We start from the raw sequence: 23812 nt of genomic DNA, 5'->3' as shown, positions 1-23812 counted from the left end.
GGGACCAAACCTGCAACCCAGGCATGTGCCCTGACCTGGAATCTAACCGGCAGCCTTTAGGTGCACAGGACGACCCTCAACCGAGTCACTCTGGCTGGGCAGCGGTCAACTATTTTTAATATATATTCAATAGGTGGGAGGAGAACTTTTTTTTCTTCCCCTTTTGAGGGAGAGGGGGAGCATTTGGAAAGGCATGGACTCTGGTGGAATTTGGTGTTTTGAAATGAATGCTCTCTGACTTTGCTTTTCCCTTTGGCTGTATACCTAGTGTGTGTCATTTCCTGGAGCTGTGTCAAAGCCCAGACGGTGGCTTTGGAGGGGGCCCTGGCCAGTACCCACACCTCGCACCCACCTATGCAGCAGTCAATGCACTGTGCATCATTGGCACCGAGGAGGCCTATGACGTCATTAACAGGTACAGCCAAAGCCAGCGGTGATGGAGATGCAGAGGGCTCCTCCCTGCTGACACTGCGCTGACCATTGCCGTCTCCTGCCTCTCCCACTCCTTTTTCAGAGAGAAGCTCCTGCAGTATTTATATTCTCTGAAGCAACCTGATGGCTCTTTCCTCATGCATGTTGGAGGTGAGGTGGATGTGAGGTGAGTGGGGTTTTTCTCAGGCTGCTGCACCAGTAGGTTCTAGAGCTCACCTGCCACTAGAGATGCCAAACCCAAGGACCAACATGCTGAAGCTGCTGCTTTGTCACAGAATGACACGTAGAGTGATGTGCTGGGGACACAGTATCACAGTCATTGCGGAGATGTCCTGTGTGATGGTCACTAGACTTCTTTTCTGTAAATATGAACATATAATCAAGACAGAAACAAAATCAATTGCTCTTGTTTTAAAAGTTAAGAATATATTTATTTGATATAAAATGACATACCATAATATATAATAACCATATAGTGTCATATAATCTTTCATCTCTCTGGGATGGGAAGGGAGAAGAAAGCCCAGCAGGGACTTAGTGAATATTTCCTGAATGGATTTGATGAAACCATGAGCCTGTTTAACACCTGCGTGAGGGTGCTTTGGGAGTGCAGTGAAATAGACTTGCATTAACTGATTGGAACCAGTTGGTGCAAAATTATTATTTAACTCAAGAATTGCTGATGTACCTCGCAAGTAGCTTACTCACCTGGCAGACGATTGCTCAGGAAGCATATAGAGAATTCACTGAATAAGTCACTTCTCAGTGGCAGCTGATCATTGAGATTTTATACCAAATTCTTATTCCTTAGTCTGAGAAATATATTTTTATGAGATTTCTGTATCAAAGCCATGTTGTTGCCTATTTGTAAGTGTGTTTGCTCCTATATGAGTTGATTCATATTCTGGCCTAACCATTGATTTGAAGGTATAAGGGAAGAAAAACCCATGGCAATCGTGGAGTATAAAATACATTGCAGAGAAAAGTAGGCAGCTGGGCTGCAGAGGCCTTAGGTAAAGGATTTTCTTCTATCTCTGACCTGTCTGTTCCAACCAAAAAATGAGTATAGGTATCTGCCAGAGAAGCTGTCTTTTCTATTCTGGACACTTCTGACACTGGATGTGTGTTTTTCCCTCATGTTAAACAGTTCTGACACTAACTACCCAGAGTTAGGACAGATACCGCAGGTTAAGGACTCGGTCCCACAAGAATGCCGCTAGTTCAGATGCCAGTCACCAGTAGTGTGTCCCCAGGTTACCCACACTCCTGCCTGACTTGGCTGCAGATTGGGGGTTCCTGTGATGCCCTCCTCAGCTTCAATAATTTGCTAGAATGGCTCACAGAACTCAGGGAACCACTTTACTATTGTTGGTTCATTCTAAAGGATACTATAAAGGATACAAATTAGCAGCCAGATGAAGAGGTATATAAGGCAAGTTCTGGAATGTTCCAGAGCTCAGGAACTTCTGTCCCCATAAAGTCGGGGTGTGCCATGCCTCCGGCAGGCACATGATGCATTTATCAACCCAGAAGCTCCCTGAACCCCTCATTTAGGGCTTTTGTGGGGGTTCCATTATGTAGGCATGATTGATGAAGTCATTGGCCATTGGCAATTAACCCAATCTCCAGCCCATTTCCCCTGGAGAGTGGGGCTGAAAGTTCCAACCTTCAAACACATAGTTCCTTCCTCTGGAAACCAGCCTCCATCCTCTAGGAGTCACCTCAGGTATGGTTGAGTGGAGCTTGTTATAAATTTCAAAACACTGTCCTATCACACATATAACTCAGAATATTCCAGGGGGCATAGGATCTCTGTGCCAGGAACTGGGGAGAAGACCAAATATCTGTTTATTATATCACAATGTCTCATATCTGTTGTTAAAAGATAAACTGAGGCACATTAAAGATTTTTATCAGGCAGATTACCTAACTAGTGCTGACCAGGCCATTCCTGATCGGCTGGTTTAAGGTGCCATTTCTGGGAGAGCTGAAGCTGTAACTAAGTATTGGTTTTGCATAAGTGACTCCATTTTGGGCCTCTTACCTTGTTTCTAACACTGTATAGGCCAACAAAGCCAATATAACTATCGAGGAAAAGCAATATAGTATCGTGTAGATGCTTCTTAAGGAAAAGTTAAAAGATAATTTTTTCTTTCAAGGTCACTACATTTTGATTCCGGTTCTGTAGATATTCCAACCAAATATGCAGTCTTGAAGTTTAGCTTTTTAAAACTTCCTGAGATTATTAGGCAAAAGCCAACAAACCCTGGCAAGATTGCTTTGGCATTTTATCACATATGTAGGTGACAGGGCATAGAGTGTGTTCCAGAAAGAAGTTCCGTGCTGCTCAAGTTTAGAGGGCCGAGGGGGCAGTGGGAGAATGGGGGCTGGAAGGACCGGCGGGGAACAGATGAGGGTCCCCCAAATCTTACGAAGCCCAGCGTTAATTTAAGGGCGGTGGGAAGCCACTGACAGGTTTCAAGCAGGGAGTGATGTGATCTGACTGGATGTGATGTGATCTGTATATTATGAGTTCCCCAGGTGTAATGAACAGATTGTAGTATTTTAGCAAAAGTCTTCTGGTTTCAGGGCTGGAGGGAGGAAGGCCAGACAGGAGATTGGTCCAGGTCATGGTGACTTGGATTTGGGTGATAGCAGAGTGGATGGAGAGCAGGGGACAGATTGGAGAGACGTGGTGACTGGATGGAGGGAGAGGGGAAGAAACTGCACCAAAAAGAAGTATTTTGTTCCCTCCCCGCGTCAGCGTGAGAGCTGGGGCTCGGCAGCGGCTCCTGGCAGCCCGTCCCCGCCCCTCCATTGGGGAGGACACACTACATTTTTGGCCACCTCCCTACCTCAGAGGTTACATTAGGATTCAAGAGCAAATACTTGCGAACCCCTTTGAGGGGCTCGAGACCTGAAGGACGTTAGATCAGACCTTCGAAGTTAGCTCCTGGGAGGCGGTAACATTTGGCGCATGGGACTGTCGCGTGGGCCCGATGCCTCCGGGAGCACCCGGCCTCCGCGCGCCTTCGGCCAGCCGAGCGGCTGAAAAAGATGCTCGCGGGGGACAGTGCTGCGGCTCCTGCAGGGATTTCCTTGGAACAGACGCCTCCCTAAGTTTGGCCTAGTGTTATGAATAATATGGAGACTAGCATCTCCTTGTTCCTCCCTCTTATAGTTTCTTAGGAGGCCTTAGAGAGGATTTGTTAGCAAAGTGAGAATTTTTGTCTTCAACCTAAAATGGAGCTGAGATGCTGGCTATTTGAAAAGATTGTAGGAGGGAAGGAAAGACCATCTGAAATACATGTGTCCTGAGGACGGTGAGGGCTGGCAGAATTATTCCAAATAAAGTAGGACATTAAAAAATAAAAAGGCGTGTTCTTTTTCTTTTAAAAGTGTGTGTGTACCTGTGTGTGTGTGTGCGTGTGTGTACTGGTGGGCGCTTGAAATCAAAGTTTTTTCTCCTTCTAGAGGCCTAAGGAATGTATCTGAGTGGGCTCATCCATTCCTCTCTGATCCAAGCAGCCATGAAGGTCTGGTGGCCTGTTTTGCAATGTGCTCTTTGCAGGAAAAAAATACAGTTCAGCTTTAGTGTGTCCGTGCCACAAACAGATGGAAATCCTGGCTCTAAAACAGTACTGACATCTGAATGAGGGAGCGGATCAGAAGTGCCCGAATGACACCATGGAATTTTGGAGCTAAATTCACTTTTGACATAAACTGATATGGCTGTTATTTCCTCTGATGTAGATGTGACCATGTGGAGGTAGGGAGAATAGAATGTCATGTTCTTTCACTGGGACCATGCTGTGAGCAACTCGATCCAAATAAAATGTCAAACCTCTCAGTTGGAGACCCAGGAGGACTGACCCTGTGCCAAGAGTGAGGACAGGAGGTGATTACAGCTTACCAGGCAAAGAGAGCAATCTGCCCAAGAAGCTCAGTGAGCCTTATTTAGGCTCTTCCTTAAACCTTAACACTTTTCCCTCTATTTTCTGTCCTTGCAGAAGTGCGTACTGTGCCACCTCGGTAGCTTCTTTGACCAACATCATCACTCCAGACCTCTTTGAGGGCACTGCTGAATGGATAGCAAGGTGAGAGAAGCTGGGATGTGTCTTGGCCTCTAGGATAGCAGGTGGTCAAAGATTTCTGGAAAAATAAATAATATGAAAAAGGACTGAAAGAGAAAATAAAATTATAAGAGATGTATTAGGGTTGTAGCATTGTGCATTTCTAAGTTACTTTATTTATTTATTATTAATTTATTTTTTTAAAATATATCTTTATTGATTTCAGAGAGAGGAAAGGAGAGGGAGAGAGAGAGACAGAAACATCAATGATGAGAGAGTCATTGATCGAGCCCGCAACCCGGGCATGTGCCCTGACCAGGAATCAAACCCTGATCGCCTGGATCCTAGGTCGATGCTCAACCGCTGAGCCACGCCCGGCCGGGCTCTAAGTTACTTTAAAGGTTTCCTTTTTCCCAAACTTTCTTTAATGTTTTATTCCAGTTTAGGTTGGCAAAGATAAAAAACTTTGTTAGACTGCGGTAATAGTGGGAGTTTAAATGGATTTATCCAGTTTGGAGAGCAATTTGGTAATATCTCAAAGTAGCCCTTGCTGATGACCAGTAATTCCACTCCTGCAGAAACTCTCACACAGATGCATGAGAGAGACAAACACAGGACTTGTTTATAATAGCACAAAGCTGGAAACAGGTTGAATGTTCATAAGCACAAGATGGATCAGTAAGTTTTGGTATAGGCACATGGGAATATAGCCATAATATAGCCATTAAAATGGATGAACGAGAGCTGCATGTATCAACATGGACAAATCTCAAAAACTGTTGAGTAAAAAAGGGGGATGTTAAAACATGCCAATCAGGATATTTACTTAAAAATTTAAAATATGGCCTGGCCAGGCGTGGCTCGGCAATTGAGCATCGACCTGGGATCTGGGAGGTGGCAGTTCGGTGCCCGGTCAGGGCTCATGCCCTGGTTGTGGGCTCGATCCCCAGTTGGGGGCGTGCTGGAGGCAACCGATCAGTGGCTCTCATCATTGATGTTTCCCTCTCTCTCTCCCTCTCCCTTCTTCTCTCTGAAATCAATAAAGATATATTTTTTTAAAAATTAAAATATGCAAACAATTCTATATTGTTTATGGAAAGAATCACACGTAATAATATAAAAACATGCATGGGAAAGATAAACACCAAATTCAGGATGGTGGTTACATCTGGGGATAGAGCAAAGGAAATGAGGCCAGGGAAGGTCTACACATCTCCACAGAAGACTTCAACTGCAATTGTTTATTTCTTTTTTTGTTTTGTTTTTGTAATCCTCACCCAAGGATATTTTTTCCACTGATTTTCAGAGAGAGTAGAAAGGAGAGAGGGAGGTAGATAGATAGAGAGAACATCGATGTGAGAGATACACATTGATTGGTTGCCTCCTGCACACGCCCTAACCAGGGCTGGAGGTTGAACCCGCAGCCCAGGTACATGCCATTGACCGGGGAATCGAACCTGAGACCCTGCAGTGTGCAGACTGACTCTCTAACCACGGAGCCACACCGGCCCAGGCTGTAATTCTTTCTTTCTTTCTTTTTATTTAAAAAAAAAATATCTTTATTGATTTCAGAGAGAGTAAGGGAGAGGGAGAGAGAGAGATAGAAACATCAACGATGAGAGAGTCATTGATCAGCCTCCTCCTGCACACCCCACATTGGGGATTGAGCCCGCAACCCGGGCATGGGCCCTGACCGGGAATCGAACCTCGATCGCCTGGATCCTAGGTCGATGCTCAACTGCTGAGCCACGCTGGCCGGGCTAATTATTTATTTCTTTAAAATAGTTTTTAAAAACCCTGATATGTACATAGTTAAATTAAAGGTAGGTATTAGATACATGTATGTTCTATATATTATTTCCTATACTTTCCTGGATGCTTCAAATATTTCATCATTAAAAAAAAAAAGAAAACACAAAGTATAGTAGATACATATGGATATTATAGAAAGATACCCGAACTGTATTGTTTTATTTTTTACAGTTTTATTTTTATCAAAGTACTACTACTTATTACTATGAAATATAATTTACAGCTAAACCTGATGATATACTATGATCATATTTATTTTTTTGTATAACTTCTATTTTCTTAGAATTAATCATTACCTCTTTTTTAAAATGTTTGTATCATGAATTCATCCCCAAGCTTTCTGCCAGAGCTATAAATTACTCTCAGTACAGTCAAACACTTCAGGTCATGTATCAATTCTCTTGTGTGTGTGTGTATTTGTGTGTGCGCGCGTGCATGTATGTATCTTGAGTTATCCCACCTAGAGCCCTCTGCCCTCCTGCTTCTGCCTGGACAGATTGCTCTCAGCTTGCCTCACAGCAGGCCTCCAGAAGCTTCCTTTCAGCATGACATTCACTTCACTTCTCTGCTTTGTTGAAGCCCTGTCCTCCCTTCCCTTGGTCTACTAACATTTTATTTAAAAAATTTTTTATTAATTTTAAAAAATATATCTTTATTGATTTCAGAGAGAGAAATGGAGAGGGAGAGAGAGAGAGAGAAACATCAATGATGAGAGAGTCATTGATCAGCTGCCTCCTGCACGCCCCGACTGGGGATCGAGCCTGCAACCCGAGCATATGTCCTGACCAGGAATCAAATGCCCGGGCTGGGCTTACTAACTCATTTTAATGAAGCACATATTCCAATAAATCTTCCAAAACAGCAGTTGGGTGATACATTTAAAGTTAATTTAATTTAATTAATTTATTTTTAAATATTTTAATTTTTTTTTTTTTTTTTTTTTAAGAGAGAGAGGAAGGGAGAGGGACACAGAGAGAGAAACATTGATGCTAGGGTGAAACATTGATTAGCTGCCTCTAGCACAGCCCCCTCCCCCACTGGGAATCAAGCCTGCACCCAGGCATGTACCCTGACCCGGAATCGAATTGGCAACCTGTTGGTGCGTGGGACAATGCTCAGCCAACTGAGCCACACTGGCCAGGGCTCCTGTGTTTGCTCTTTTAATACCATCCTATAAGTAGGGTTGGTCTTCTAATTTTTCAAACATTCTTTGCCAATTTTTCATTTCTTAATCTTTCTTATGCACTTTCTGAGAGATTCCTTTATCTTTTATCTTCTAATTCTTCTGTTGTTTTATTTTTGCAGTTCTATTTAAAATTTTCCAGAGCTTATTTTATCTTCACTTATAACAAAGAATGCTTCTTTCTTACATACTCTCCTGTTCTTGTTTTAGGAATATTTTATACCAACAGTATTTTTATTTTGTATTATGTTTTATCTAGAAACAACTTCTAAGAAGTTTACTTCTGCTTCCTGCGTTATTTCCTCCAATTTATTTTTGTTTGGGACTATCTCTTTATTATTGGAGACTTCACTCACATGTCTGGTGTTAGGAGTCAAGTGCTAAAATCTGATGGGGAGCTAAGTGTGCCAGGCAGGCTAGGATCCAGCCATTCACTGGGGAATTCTCATATATCAGTATCTGTAGGGGCTTTTTCTTGGTCGTGTGAGTTTCCCTCAAGAAGAATCTTCCAGACTCCTGGTTGGGGTATGAAGTTGGCTCCAGCTTTGTGAAACATTAGCAGGGAAAGAGGTTGGGAGTGTTTACGTTCAGATTGTGGACTAACTTAACTCCCTGCTTAGTACAGATTCTTGCTCTCAGATGTCCTGGATGTCCTGGAATTCAGGTCTCCTGAAACCACCCTTCTTCTGCTGGGTTTCAGTACTTTTGCTGGGTACCTGGAGGTCTAACTGATTCTTATATAAATTTGCAACCAATCAACTTGGTTCAAATGCATCCCACTCGTGGCGGCTCCTTGTGTCTCCAGTCCCTGGGCCTTTCGGTGGAGCGGATCACCTTGCTTTCTGCAGCTTCCCTCCCCTCCCCGTGCTGGTTTAGGTCTCTATTCTTTGGTCATTTACTTCTGTCTCCTCTTTTCTAGCTTTCAGAATTTATCTCCTGCCTATTCATAGTCTCTCCTATTCTCTTATCCCTTTTAAAATTTCATTTTTGGGGGCTCTTGTGTTCAATCCTTTATGTTTAGCGAGAGGACACTCCCAAAGAATTTTACCAAGTTGCTTCCACGCATGTGCAAACAAAGGGAGGGAAAGTGGAGTGTATATATATATATATATATATATATATATATATATGCATATTTGTGTATGCACGGGTGCATGCGTGTGCGTGTGTACAGAGAGAGAGAGACTGAGACACAGAAACCGACAGTGGCCACTGCTAGTGAGAGGGACTAGGAGGCCAGGGTGGGCAGGAGACCTACTTTTCATTGTTTATTTTTAAACTGTTTGAGTTTTTTTAATTAAAAAAAATTTTTTAAGGTAAGTTAAGATAAAAATTTTAAGATGTCCCTTGCATATGTATTCTTTACTCATTAGAACTTTCAAACTTGAGCTGTTTCTATGCGTCGCATAGCCAAATGTATGGGAAAGAAATTGGAGTGTGTGTTGGGTGGCAGTGGGGTTGGGGGACAGATGATGCTCAGAATCTGTGCAGGGAATGGTAGCCAGTGTTTCACTCTGCACTGCGAGGTCTGCACTGTGACCTGCCTGGGCCTGTGGCTTCTCTGAAAAGGAGCCGCGAGCTCCCAGCCGCCCGGCCTCAGGGCGAGGTGCCTGGAAGACAGGAGGAATCCTGCTGCCTCTCTCGCATCCGGACGACCTGTCAGCTCTTGGATTAAGTGCTCATCCCCCTGTGCACTGTACCGCAGCCAGGATTGTGAGGCAGACTCACCTGTAGGGAGCTTGACTCTATGTACATACTTCGAGATCATTGGAAGAAAGTCTCCATTGTTACATGAAAATACACTGAAAAGAAAATTTCTTTATTTCACAGAAAAAAAACATGTTTCTTACGGTAAAGGAAAAAGAAAATCTAAACTACTTGTAATCCACTACCAACAATTCTTGTGTATATCTTTCCACAATTCCAGAATAATATTACAGTATATTATCATTTTATAACTTTTTCATGTACTATATCTGGAACATCTTTAAATAGACTTCTGTAGCATTTGAAATGACTGTGTAGTATTCTGCTGTATAGATAGATATACCAGGATTTATATAACTAGTCCCTTACTGTTGAGGGTCTGTGTTTCACATCTTTCACTGTTATGAATGGGAATATACTGAACACTCTTAGAATCTGATCTTTGGAAACACTCTTATTTTATTGGATTAATTCCTAGAAATGACTCTATATTTCTGGGTCAAAGATTATGCATATCTTAATGACTAGCAAATATACTCTTAATACATAGTCTAACCTCAAATAATAATTGTAATAATAATAAATGAGTAATTTGAATATATAGGAAATTATAATTAAAAAAAATAAGTTTATTTTGAACAGTTATAAAGGTATACATGTTTACTATAGCCACTCTTGAAAATACAGGAAACTAAAGAGGAAAAATATTAGCAATAGACCTTTACTAAAAGATAACCAGAATTAGCAATTATTTTTCAATTGTATTTTAACCTGATGGTTATCATACTATATGTTTGATTTTATAACTTTTTTCCCAAAAAGTAATGATTTGAGGTACTATGTTTGTTACATAACTAGACTCTTTCTGAGCTGCTTTTTTTGGGGGGGCGGGGAAGGCATTTCCAAAAGTTAATGAGGTGGCATCTTTCTATTCATAGTTGTGGTTTATGCCTTAATGTGAGCGGACACATTCTTTGCCATCCAGGGTCCTACATTTGCGCCCGTCCACTCAGCCCTGCCACTCATTGGTTGACACTTACCCCTTAATCTCCTTTTCCCAATCTCCTCCTAGGTGTCAGAATTGGGAAGGTGGAATTGGCGGGGTGCCAGGGATGGAAGCCCACGGAGGCTATACTTTCTGTGGCCTGGCTGCACTGGTCATCCTCAAGAAGGAACGGACCTTAAACCTGAAGAACTTGCTGGTGAGTGTCTGTTGATCGGCTTCCTCCTAGGCCCACAGGCCCCGGGCGATGTGACTACTGGACAGGCTTTGGGAGGGTCTGGCTGTCGGAGGGGCTCACAGTTCCTGCCTATGGCTCCTGAAGCAGAAGTGCTGTAATGCAGCTTTAGGTAGAGTTGCTGGAGTGCTCACACTGTCTGAGAAAGTGGAAGCAGTAGTGCTTTCAGTTTCAGCGCCCTTCTTGCCTTTCTATCTTCCTGCCCTGAACTTTCTACATAGTGTGTTAGGCCAACTCCAGAGTTTTCTTGAGTCCCTCAGACATCTGGTATGAGCCAGAGTACCTTCCTCAGACTTCCAAGAAAAACGTAGTTTCAGTCTCTTAAAATTAGGGGTTCTCATGTGTCTTAGCATATCCTTAGAGAAAAAGTTATGAGAAGAGCTTCGGGGCATCTTGAAGTCAAGCTTTTATTACCTACCACACTATGTGAACATTCAGTAACCAAATTTAAATTTGCTGGGCAGAGCTGGGTAACTGCTTTGAGCAGGTGGCCCAAACATTTACATCTGGACTCCAAGCTCCTGAATGAACTCAGAAAATTGTCAGCTTCAAGGAGTCACTAGATGATAGTTCAATTATCATTGGAGACCTAGTGCACAAACATACACACACCCACAGCCGCCCAGGACATGTCTTTGGGAAGCATTTTACTCCCTGATCATGGCCTTAAAGCAAACCAGCTGCAACTGACAGTCATTTTTTTCTCCCAAAGTTCATAGGTCAGGCTCCTATCAAAGGAATTGTCCTGAGACCCATCGTGAGCTTCCCAGAGAGTTTCTGTTATACTCTGTAGAGATATGACTAGCAGCATTTGTCTTCATCCTTAGGAAGCCTCCTGTAGCAGACTCTTTTCCAAGGTTGTTAAAGGCCTGAAGGTTCACACTGAAATGGCCAACTTTGTACACTGGACTCTGAAATCCACTAAAACCTGATTACTAACAAAGCATGAAACACAGAACTTCCATTTCTCAGGCAGAAATAAAGAATATAATTAGCAAATGCCTATTACAAAGACAGTATTCAGGATTTGAACCCTGTCTCTACCACTATCTAGCCATGTGACTTTGGAAAAATTGTCTAATCTCTTTCAGCTTCAGCTCCCCCCCCCCCCCCCATAAGGTAGAGATAATAGTTCCTTGAAAGTTAAAGGAGAGAACATATATAAACAGCCTGGCACATGGGAGGTGCTCAGTAAATGTTAATGTCCTTCTTACCCAAATTACTCCATTTACTTTGGGAGAACTAGGGCCCATATCCGATGGATTTTATATAGTCAATAGGATGAACCCCTGGACTTAGGCACTGGGAAAAATTAATTAGCCTGGCTTAAAAACAATCTGTGGGGTAAGTGAAATGAAAAATGGGCTTCCTGCGACGGTGTCTGTTATCTCTTTTCTTGAGTAATGTGTAGCTCACTTTCACTAAATGGCATCGTCCCTAAAGCACTGTTTCATTTAAGACTGACTGGGGATATACCAGTGCCTACATCTGCAGTGCAATTTTTGTGTGTGTGTCTTTCATTTAAGTATTTGGGATTTTGACTCTCTAGGTGGGTGTTGCCTTAAACAGGAATATCATCTAAATTCTACAACGATTAACTTTAAGGAGGACTGGGACCCAGCCCCATACTTCCCCTTCCCCCTTTGTAGCTACTTTCAGGAACTCGGTCTAGTGAGAATCTAGGTACAGGGGAAATACCCTGCTGTGTACCAGGCAGCTCTGAAGTCCGTGGCTGGTGGCTGCTACGCCTTGCCGGGCTGGGAGGGAAATGGAAATATTATCTGCTCAGCCAGTTGGTTTGTAGGGGCCCAACCCGTGACTATCTTGATCTTAGTTGTAGAGTGTGTTTAGGAAACTTGGAGATAAGGGAGGAATGGTAATAGCATGTGACCACTAAGTGAACATCAAGAGCCATTTTGCAGGTCCCAAGTAAAAGATTTCCTTCTGTCAGTCAGCTGGGTTCCCTGGAGAGGCTAGACCCGAGAGCCATCACCAGTCATGGGACTACTGGCACCTGCATTCTGTCCTGCGAGTGGCTTGCTTAGAGACCTGGGATGCGTTTCCTCAGGAGCCAAGTAAAAGTCAGGAATAGTTTGAGAAAATCTGATGAGATGTGGCATAAAATTCCATTCACCTGCTTTTAATAAACTTCCCTGAGCAGGGAAAGTGATTAGAAATGAGCTCCTGGTGGTCTTGCCTTAAATTTCCTAGTGACGCCCTGTTTATTAAGAGACATTTGCAGGTCTCCTTACAAGCCAGCTTGGCCTCTCTTCTCTCAGCACCGGAACCCATTTGGAACCCGGGAAAAGGTGGTTAATTGTGTCAGGCTCTGAACAGAGATCAGTCCTGCTTGCCTTGAAAGGGTCGGCTTAACCGCTCCACTCAAGGCCTGAGGTCTGAGCGGAAAGAGGTAAGAAGCCAAAGCACCAGAACTGTGAACACCAGGCAGCCGGGAGGCGGGAGCCCTCCCTCCCCAGACTGGCCTCTGGAGAGCATATCTTGCTGGACTTTGTGTCTCTTTTAACCGACAACTGCCTCTCCCTTTTCGTCTCATTCCCAGCAATGGGTGACAGGCCGGCAGATGCGGTTTGAAGGTGGATTTCAGGGCCGCTGCAACAAGCTGGTGGATGGCTGCTACTCCTTCTGGCAGGCTGGGCTGCTGCCCCTCCTGCACCGGGCGCTGCACGCTCAAGGTGAGCCCGAGCTGTGGGCGGGGCTACAGGATTCCCCTGGGCTGCTGACCAAGTCAGAGAGCCAGAGTGCATTTCCAGAGGGGTTGAAATAGCTCTGTCTGTCCTGGATTTGAGTTCCCAGTGTGAAACCTCGTCTTGGGCATGCACATGCCGGCTCAGGTAGGAATTTGTTCCAATGGTTTAGGGGTCATGGCTGCTTCAAACTGGCTGTGGCTAGAAGGAGGAGGGTGCCTGTCCTGGGCCCCACGGTGAACTGTCACCTCAGCTGGGTGTGAAGCCACAGTTTCCAGTGCAGTGCTCTGTATTGGTCATATCAGAACCGAAAACCCACGCTGGGCACGTGGTCACAGCAGTGACTGACAAGGCAGCTGCGTAAAGGGGCAGAGAAGCGGAACCCACCGAGAAAAGATGCCCCGTGTCTGTCTGGTTATGTAATTGCCACCCTCAGAAATGTCGTATTTTTAAATGTTGGAGAATCCGAAATGCAGGTTTGTTGCATTTCTGTGTTCTTTTCTGTGGTGTCTCCAATGGGAGTGCAAAGCCAAAGCAGTTAGACAGCAAGCAAAGTGTCTGGGAGCCTTCCCTTCTGACCTCTTGAAATCTCAGGCCATCTGCTGACTCCTGAATTATCTTTCCCATTTATTTTGTGTGAGAACAGGATGTCCCTGAGGAAGCAGTGGGAGAGGGAGGCATGGCTGCTCTGCTGGGTGCTGATCTGTTCTTGGAGTGAGATCCCTTGGCCCAGGGGAAAGCTTTTCTTTGGATTTTGTAGTTGGGCGATCAATTGCTCAACTGTAGAAGATGAGATTCTTTTCCACTGCCCACCCCCACCCCTAACACACACGCACGCACACACACACACTTCTCTCCTTGTTTGGCTGTTCTTTCTGAGCCCCTTTCTTTAGTTTCTTAATTTAATTTGAGTTGTGGCCACTTTTGAGACTGAATTGAAGTAAACAGAGCCTCTGTCCTGTCCTCCCATTTGCTCTGTCTCAGTCTGTCCTGAGAGTCCTTGGCCTGGGCCCCTGGGCATTCAGTCTCCTGATTCTGGAGCCTGCATGGCCTCTGGCTTGACCACTGTAGTGGGGGAGTCAGGATTTCCCCCAGGGTCCAGCGTTTTTGAAGCAGAAATAACATGAGGTTTTAGTGATCTTTTTATTGGAACTGGTGAGATTGGGCCCCTGGTAAAACCGTCAGCCTTTCACAGACCTTTCCCTGGCAGGGGTAGGATGCAGTCGTCCTGCCATTGCCAGGAAAACTCAGAGACAGAGCTGTAACCGGAGCACCTCCTGCCAAAGTCTTCAAGGGGGGCCCTGGTTGACATTTTGTTTATTGTAGCACAAGTTCTGGAGGACTAGTCACATTCAAAGCTTTGCCTGTGGAAAGGCTGCCTGTGAACTGGTGCTTCCAGCTTTTTTCACTGCCTGGGAGAAGGCCCGAGCTAGGCTTGACACTCGGCCGGTGGTTCCTCAGAAACTGGGGACTTGGACCAGGCAGGGTCTGGGAAGAAGGGACATGTTTTTTGTTGTTGTTTTTAATTTATTGATTGATTTTTTTAGAGAGAGAAACATCAATTTGTTGTTCTACTTATTTATGCATTTATTGGTTATTCCTTGTATGTGCCCTGACTGGAGATCGAACCTGCAACCTTGGCGTATTGGGATGACTGAGCTACCTGGCCAGGGCCAAAAGGGACATGTTTTGAACAGTGGACAAAATAGTGACATTGGGAGTCAAAAGGAGATGTAATGTAGAAAGATATTTAGAATATACTGTGCTCAAAGTTAGGTTTCAAAGCAGAATGTACATAATTCCAGTTTTAGTGAAGAGCTGACTCCAAAAAATTAATAGAAGATATCTGGGTTGTGAAATGATGGGCGATGTTTGTTTTCTTTCTTTTTACTTTGTATTTTCTAGTTTTTCTATAATTACTATGCACTTCTTATATAAAGAAAAACAACAAAAATTCTTTTACAAGAGAAGGGAAATTATATAAACAAAACAAAGCAAGGAGGGAAAAATATTTGTGACACATGACAAAGGGCTCATTTCTTTTTTTTTTTTTAATATATCTTTATTGATTTCAGAGAAAGGAAGGGAGAGGGAGAGAGAGAGAGAAACATCAATGATGAGAGTCATTGATCGGCTGCCTCCTGCACGCCCCCGACTGTGCTCACGGTGGGGAAAGAAGAAAGAGTGGAGTGATTATAACAGTGTGAGTGCCGCAGTGAGCACGTGCCTCGTGGCGTGAGCCGGAGAGCGGGGACCCGAGAGCGGCTCCTTCCCCAGGCTCGGCCCCTGTGCGCCTCTTCTAGAGCGAGCGTGACTCGGTGTTGAAGATGGGTGGTTTCTGTACATGACCCCCAAGTGTCCATTGCGCCACATCTAGTGTTCAAACCAGTAAATAGCAATCACTTTCCAACCGCCCCCATCTCCTCCTCTCTCATTTAAGAAATTTGAAAACTATTTTTTTCTGTATATTCTACATATGTAAATACCCCACAATTAAATACTTTGCTTACATATTCTCTTTATATACTGCACTTTGTAAACAATGACAAATTTTTACCATAGAAGATTCTATACTCATATATAGGAGAGTTTTGGCCCATTGCCTATATTAATGCAGTTACCTTGTACATTCACTTAATGAAATACTATGTGGCTCTTCAGAATGTTGGTTATGAAGGTTATGTAGCAGAACAGGAACGTTTACATCTATGGTGTTAAATGAAAAACTTAAGATACAAAAGTATAATAACTATATAGAAAATTGCTTGGAAACATACAAAAAGACTGAAAGAAAGAAAATACAGCTTTCAATTGCTATTTACAGATTGTTTGCTGTCTTTGTAGCCCAGGTATCAAATTATCAAACAGACCAAGGACTTAATGCACATCCTATATGTGTATTTTTTTAAAAGATGTTTTTATTGATTTTTAGAGATAGAAGAAGGGAAAGGGGGAGAGAGAGAAACATCAATCCACTGCCTCTGCACACACCCCACTGGGGATCAAGCCCACAACTTGGGCACGTGCCCTGACCAGGAATCAAATAGGCAACCTTTTGGTGCACGGGACGATGCCCAGCCAACTGAGCCACACTGGCCAGGGCCTATATGTGTATTTTTGAAAATCAATTCCAATGTAAATGTCTGTGCACATCTGTCTCTCAGTGATTCATCCCTCTTCCCCACTTGGGGGCCACTTGATAACCATGTGACCCCCGGAATTCTCTGATGATACTGCTCGAACTTCAGAGTAAAGAAGCCCAGTTGCTTGACAGTCCTTCAGGATTATTGCCAGAACTGCCAATTTCTACTTGGGCTACCATATCACATGATGCAGGAGGGCAGTTCCTAGCAGTGCTTCTCAGGAACATTTTTCAGCAAAGAGAAAAGTTGGAGAATTACCTTTAGAGATAGATTAAATTCAGGCTTAGAAAAGTAGAATAAACAGACATGATCACTCCTGTTAAGAGTTCTCTTAGCTATTTAGAGTCCGGTTAACAGGTTTCAGAGATGAGCTAGAGGGAATGTCTTAGAAGCCCAGACTGAGGCGTTGAGGACCAAGTCAGGAGCAGTAAGAGAGGTCAGTCTGGAAAGCCAAGCTCGACCATGGCTGCCACAGATGTGGCTGAAGACGGTCATCTTAGGTAACGGCTGCACTGCAAGCAAAGCAGAAGCCACTCTGCACTGCTGCTCTTTGATTCACATCAAGGTTCAGGAGAAGGGACATGTCATGGGACTTGGGTAAAGATATCAACTGTCTCAAGATTGTAACTTTCAACAGTTGTCTAAGAAGAATCGAGGGAAACCTTGACTGTTCCCATTGGGTGATAAAATGCAAAGAAGTCATGGGCGCTGTGCTGGACTTCTGCTGGCCTGGGCCTGCACTGACTCTTTGCCTTTCTGCAGGAGACCCTGCCCTCAGCATGAGCCACTGGATGTTCCACCAGCAGGCGCTGCAGGAGTACATCCTCATGTGCTGCCAGTGCCCCGCAGGGGGCCTTCTGGACAAGCCTGGCAAGTGAGTGCCTTCCCTCCGGGAGGGAGATGGAGAGGGGACCGAGGGTGTGACTCGGGGCTGGTGCCCACCTTTGAAAGGAGGGTGTTCCTTTCCATCCTGTTGCTTACTGCCAGTGTGGCGTGGGGAGAAGCACCCCAATTCTGGAGTGCCCCCATTGAGTGCCATCAATCCTGGCAGCTCCAGTGCCCATCCTTTCCCCCAGCTTACATGCACCCCCTCTCCAGGCAGGCAGATTGCTGGGTTGGTCGTTTTTCCTCTTTTTTCTTTTAACCAAACTGATTAAAATAGAACAGGATCCAGGATTTTAAAACCCTTGAGTACTGTAAACAGAGACTATAATCACAACCATTACGGAATAGCTTAAATACCTTCAGGTGCCAAAGAAAAGAAAAAGGGAAATCAAATAAGTTCTGTTCCCTTTGCTTCTCACCCACCATGAGGGCACACGTACACACACACGCACATGTGCACACGTGCAATGCACACGCCCCTGCTGCTGTCAGCATCCAGGGGAGAAGGCCCAGCTGAAGGCCAGTCCCCAGCAATTTATCAGAAAGAATTTGGCCCACTTCTAGACATTTTGGTGGGGTTTTTTTGTTTGTTTTTGTTTTTTAGAAAAATATATTAATTTAGCACTAGCACTACCCAAGAGAGTCCTTTCTGGAAGACAGCTGGAGGGACTGACTCTAAAATGACAGTGTCTACCATCTGGCAGTGCTGAAGGATGGGGCTTTCAAAATGCAGCTGGGGAAAACCGGGTGCCCTGGGTCTGTGTGGGGAGGGCAGGGCGGCACTGTGAGTGTGTGGCCTCTTGAGTCTGTGTGGTCGCTTTGTTGTTGAAGGTGCTGGGGGTGGGGAGGCCATGGGGAGCAGAGGAGCACCTGCTCAGAGCTGCCCTGTCCTGCAGGTCTCGGGACTTCTACCACACCTGCTATTGCCTGAGCGGCCTGTCAATAGCCCAGCACTTCGGGAGTGGAGCCATGCTGCACGATGTGGTCCTGGGTGTGCCTGAAAATGCTCTGGTAAGGCAGATATGGGCACCTAACACCCCTTCTCCACAGGGTCCCCAGGAAAGAGCCAGATCTGCACGACTGGCCCTGTATCTCCTGTGTGGACAGGCTGGTGGGCTGGCGTCACCACCCTCCCTCGGTTTACAGCCCATTTGTGAGGATGTGACTGTGGAGGAAACATGCCTGGAGGCAAAAGCAAGGTCCTTGGTGGGGGTCCCAATCTGTGACAGGTTTTGTGCCTTTATCTCAGAGTCTAGGGCCTGGACCATTTATCACTAGTTTCCTCTCCAAGGAGCTTCTCAGAGGCAGTGGGTTTCTGCCCTGGCAGCCTCGCAGCGCTCACTGTGTGGCTGGCTGTGTTTCCGGAGCTCTCAGCTTGCGTGCCATCTCTCCAGAGAAGCCTTCTCAGCCCACCCTTCATAAATGAGATCGCCCAAAATGCTCTGCCACGGTGCCTTGTTTGTGCCCCTCATAGTACTCAACACAATTTGTTTAACTTGTTTTTGTCTCCTGTCCTCAAAAACTATCAGCCTCATGCAGGCAGGACATTCATCCAGCCCTGGAGCAGCCTGGCTGCAGGAGATGCTCCTGAGCCTGGGACACGAGTCCAACTAAGACTGTCCACAGCCATCAGATAATGGGGCCCATGCAGATTGTCATGAAATATTTTCCACAGAAGCACAAATGGCCAGTAGATGGATGAAAATCAGAGTAACAGCCACCAGCTTTTTCAAGTCTTAACATTTTTCCACATTTTCCTCCCATGCACCCCTCTTCTATTCTTCTTCCCTCCTTCCTGGCGTAACCCTGTCCTAAATTTGACATTTATCTTGCCTGCAGATGTTTTTGTGCTATTATTTCAAATGCATGATTCATTAACAATAGAGTTGTCTTGTATGTTTTCAAACTTTTATAACAGTATCTACTGTGCCACCTCCTCTGCATTGCTTTTCTCACTGGTCGTTATACTGTTGAGGTTTATCTGTGTTCATATGCGTTGCTCTAGTCTGTTCATTTTAACTTGTATGGTCTTCCCTTGTATACATGTATCCCAACTTATTTTTCTAGTCTCCTGTCAGTTGACATTGAGCTGGTTTCAGTTTTTGCTGTGACAGTGTTGCAGTGAACGTTGTGATGTTAGAATTTCTCTAGGAGGGGCTTGCTGGGATGCAGAAGACCCACACCGCCACCTTCCTAGGTGGCACTGAGCCTCCCCCAGTGGCTGTGCTGTTTTACACTCACCGAGCACGGAGCTGCTCCACAGTCAGACGTTTCCTTTCCGCCAGTTTGATAGATGTGAAATGGTATCAGTTTTGCTTTGCATTTCCCTGGCCACCAGCGAGTTTGAGCATCTTTCCAAATGTTATGTCCTTTTGTGTAAGGTTTGCTCTTATGTATTTGTGGGAGCCCTCTGTATGTCCTTGATACTGATCCTTTGTCAGTGGTGTGTGTGTGGTGAATCTCTTCCAGTTTGTGACTTGTCTTTTCACTTTGTTTTTTAGTGTTTTTTGTTGAATAGAAGATTTTAATTTTAAAGGGGAAAATTTTATTTGCCTTTTTGGTTTTTGAGGGTTTTTTGTGTGTGGGGGTGGGTAGTTAACTAAGACATGTTTTCCTATGCTGAGGTCATAAATATATTTCCTTCTAGACATTTTAAACTTTTGCTTTCTGCATCTGTTTTTTCCTCCTGTAATCTATTATAGTATGTTTAATTAATAAAGATTCTCATATTAACCATACATTCTCGGGATAAGCCCTTCTTGGTCATAGTCATGTGAATGTGTGTATATGTTTTTTAATACACCGCTGGATTCAGTTTGCTAATGTTTTTGGCTAGTATTTTTATTTAGGATTTTTTCATGTATGTATGTTAATGAAATTGACCTAAATTTTTGTTTCATTGTGCTTTTCCAGTTTGTTTCAGGATATTATAGCCTTATAAAATTAGATGGGTATCTCCCCTCACCCCTTCTCTTCAGTCTTTGAAAAAGTTTGTGTAGGTTAGAGACTATCTGTTTCTTGTAGGTTTGATAACACTTGCCTGAGAAACCATCTAGCCTGGTGTTTTTGGGGGTGGGGTGGGGAATGATGGTAGCAGAATAAGCAATTGTTATTATTGATTTAATTTATTTATATAGGTTTTAAAGAAATTCTTCTTGAGTCAGTTTTGAAAATTTATATTCTGTAAAGTCATTCAGTTTATCTGAAGTTTTATATGTCTGGCATGAACTTGCTCATAGTATTCTCTTAAAAATTTTAAAGTCTCTCCTGCAGTGATGTCCCTTTCTTCATTCTCTCAGGGTGGAAAAGAGTCCTGAGTGCTGGCCTAGGCTTGTGCTCTGTCCCAGATCTAGTTTCCTCTGGGTCTCTGTGATGTAGCGGAATAATACAAAGGAATTTAAATATGGCCTCACACCTTTACTGCGGAATAGGGTTGTGGTTATTTTTCTTTATTATAAATGTAAATACATGTTCATTATTTTAATAATTAAAATATATATAAAAGTTTAAATAAGAAAGTTAAAAACAACTATATCACTATATCCCTCTTCCTATTTTGTTTCATGTCCAATTTTTGCCTATCTATATACATCACATCTATAAACACATTTTTATTTTTACATATGTTTATTTTTTAACTGCATATTTTAAATTAAAATATAAACATAAAAGACTGGTAAACATTTTTCAGAAAAATGGCATTTTCCCAAGTGGTGTACCTAAAAGTTCCTTACCCTGAATTGCACACACTATAACTAACTCAGAATTACAAACAAATTTTTAAAAAATAAGTTTGGAATAATATTGTGCATATTATTCCCCCCCACACTTAATATGTTATAAGCATTTGCCCATAGCATTAAATATTTGAAAGCATGTTTCTTACTGGCTATATAATATTCCTTTGTGTCCCATGTACCATGAAATGTTTTTACCAAAACCCTGTTGTTGAACATGGGCCTTGTGTGATAAATGTGTGTGCATCTCTGATGATTCCTTATGCTATATTCTTTTTTTTTTTTCTTATGCTATATTCTTTAAAAAAAATTTTTTTTAATATGTTTTTTTATTGGCTTCGAGAGAGAGGGAGAGGAAAAGAGAGGGTGAGACAGAGAGAAACATAGATGTGAGAGAGAAACATCAATCAGCTGCCTCCTGCATGCACCAGGAGTGGGGACCAAGCCCTCCAACTTGGGCATGTGCCCTGACCGGGAATTGAACCAGTGACCTTTCGGTGCATGGGGTGATGCCCAACCAACTGAGCCACACCAGCCAGGGCCATATGCTAAATTCTTACAAGTGCATTTAACAGGTCAAATTTCCAAGAACTGTCGGAGATTAATTGGCATCTGTTCTCTTTGCAGCAGCCCACTCACCCCGTGTACAACATTGGACCGGACAAGGTGATCCAGGCCACCATGCACTTTCTGCAGAAGCCAGTCCCAGGCTTTGAGGAGCATGAGGAGGAGGCAACAGCAGAGTCTTCCACTGACTAGAGGACGTAGTGTCCGAGTGTCTGTGTTCACCGCAGCTCAGTGTCTGTCCGTTCAGACCAAGGTTTCTAGTTCTGATAACACTGCACTCTGTGCTGCACAGCCTTGGCCACTCTGGAGCTGCCATTGCCCTTTCTTATCAAACAGAACAAAACCAATGGCTCTGGGTTTGGAGAACACAGTGGCATGGTTTTAAAAAAATTCTTTCCACTCCTGACAAACCAAAAATGTATCAGCACGTGCGGCATCTAAACCAATTTGGGGCCTGGCCAGAGTTGGTTGGGGAGCAGTGCATGCTGGGAAGAAGCAGCCCCTCCCCGCCAGCTCTCCAGCCCGGACATTCCTATTGAAATGAATGACGTCCTTGAGTATTACAGCATCTACTGCTGCGACTCCCACTTGCACGCCACCATGAAGTCACCAGGAAGGTGCCCTCCTATGGGTGAATAAATCTGCTCTGTGACAAGGGAGGGGCTTTGGGTCCCACCAAAATGAATTTTCCAGAAAAACAAACCATGGTGGGGCTTCACTAGGAGGTGCCCAAGGCTCTCTCCTCCCTCCCTGGTCATTTGCAATGGAAGAAAGCGGGGTCCCTCCTCCTGCACACTGGAGAACTGAGCCACACATTTCTCAAAGGCCACGCTTGGTACAGGGGCGGATTTGCTTCAGCCCCGGTGTGGGAAACCAATTATGAGTGGAAAATGAACCTCTAATTTAACTCTGTGCCAGAGGAAGCAGCCCCAGGGCCCACGCCCTCACCCCAGCCCATCATGTACCGTGAAAAACCCCTCTGACGGCCTCAAGGAGGCGCCTGCAGTCCATGGCCATTCTGCGTGTTTCCATCTTCCTTCCACCAGAGTCCCAGCCCACCCTCCTCAAAGTGTTGTCTTCTCTCGCCCAGAATATTAACACTACTAAGTCTTTCACCTTAATTTCTGACTCAGGATTTCTTCACATCCTGCCCACTCCAGGCTCAGAGAAATAAAACCAAGTGCTAGACGAGCTGGCTGCTTGAGGCAGTAGCCACATGAACCTGGCTGTGGCAGGGCTGAGAGCTGACCGGTGTGTTCAGCCCCTGCCGCTCACACGGAACACTTTCTAGGTCAGTCGGGTGTTGATCTGGGTCATATGTCTACTGCTGCAGTCACAGCAAGCTCCATGTTGCTGACCAGGCTTTCCTGTAGGCGCCATGGGCTGTGGGCAGCCAAGAGCTCAGAGATGGGGCACGAGGCGCTTCTCAAAAACTCTGGCCATTTGCTGCCTCTAATTCCCTATTGCTTTGGCGTATTGGACTATGTATTACCTCCTTGAAATAATAAAAGAATAACATTTTCTATGATGTCTCTCATTTGTGACTGGGACCAAGAAAATTCCTTCAGAATGTCCACTGTTAGGTTATTGAAGGTTGTTGGCAAGCGCCAGTCTCCCCGTTAGCGAGAGTCCACGCCACGTGCTCTAGTGATCACAGAGAGGCCTGACTTGGGTTCCGCCCTCAAGTACCTTCTCCAGCTGAGGACACAGTGGGCCTGACAAGGAGTGGGAAAGGCTACGTTTTCCAAGTTCCCTGGAGCAGTTCAGTTTACTTTTGTCCCAGACTCTGCACACTACGTTTCATGTCTCTCTGGGTGTCTGCTTCCTTGACCTTGCTATAAGCAGGGACTGTGCTCCTGAGTCCTAAAGCGGGCACTCCGCGATGAGTGGTGCGCGCATGTCCTGGCCAGAGGCAGGGGAGCTGTCAGAGGGACAGGTGAGAATCCCTGGTCACCCAGCTTTCGTCCTTACCTGGTGAGAGACTCTTTCCCAAGGGAGACCACGAAGGTGGGTGCCCTGTGGCCTGACCCTCCTTGATGGATGAGAAGAGGGTGTCCTCCGAGGTAGAGCATAAACCAGATCCACATGCTGGAACGTAATTCCTGCCGTGCAAGAAAAGGTTTGGGCTACAGAGCAACGCACTGAAATGCCATCACCCCCATCGCTACAACAAAATTGCCAAACCTTGGTGGAATTCTACAATTCCACTCCTAAGTGCTGTCTATGCGTTATATCAGTAGCCTTGTAAAAACTTAATAAAAATTAATAAACAGAAACCTCATTTAAAGTGGAGTGACCAGAAGAGGGAGCTCTCATGCCCTACGTGGAGC

The 23812-nt window shown here is 44.5% G+C and overlaps 1 protein-coding gene across 1 annotated transcript in view; it reads left to right on the top strand.

Annotated features, from left to right (window-relative positions):
• FNTB (farnesyltransferase, CAAX box, subunit beta) overlaps window positions 1-23005 on the top strand; it is a 52923-nt gene extending 29918 nt beyond the window's left edge. The window contains exons 5-12 of the mRNA XM_016223819.2: window positions 269-415; window positions 515-598; window positions 4443-4529; window positions 10280-10409; window positions 13006-13138; window positions 17056-17167; window positions 18075-18189; window positions 21543-23005. Coding sequence (XP_016079305.1) covers window positions 269-415; window positions 515-598; window positions 4443-4529; window positions 10280-10409; window positions 13006-13138; window positions 17056-17167; window positions 18075-18189; window positions 21543-21674 — 940 coding nt within the window. The 3' untranslated portion in view covers window positions 21675-23005. The remainder of the gene's footprint in view (window positions 1-268; window positions 416-514; window positions 599-4442; window positions 4530-10279; window positions 10410-13005; window positions 13139-17055; window positions 17168-18074; window positions 18190-21542) is intronic.
• The last annotated feature ends 807 nt before the right edge of the window (window positions 23006-23812 follow it).

The sequence above is a fragment of the Miniopterus natalensis genome, chromosome 1 (genome assembly GCF_054644295.1).
Source record: "Miniopterus natalensis isolate mMinNat1 chromosome 1, mMinNat1.hap1, whole genome shotgun sequence".
Lineage (NCBI taxonomy): Eukaryota > Metazoa > Chordata > Mammalia > Chiroptera > Miniopteridae > Miniopterus > Miniopterus natalensis.
Note: the sequence above shows the minus strand (reverse complement) of the source record. Positions and strands in the feature narration are given on the sequence as shown.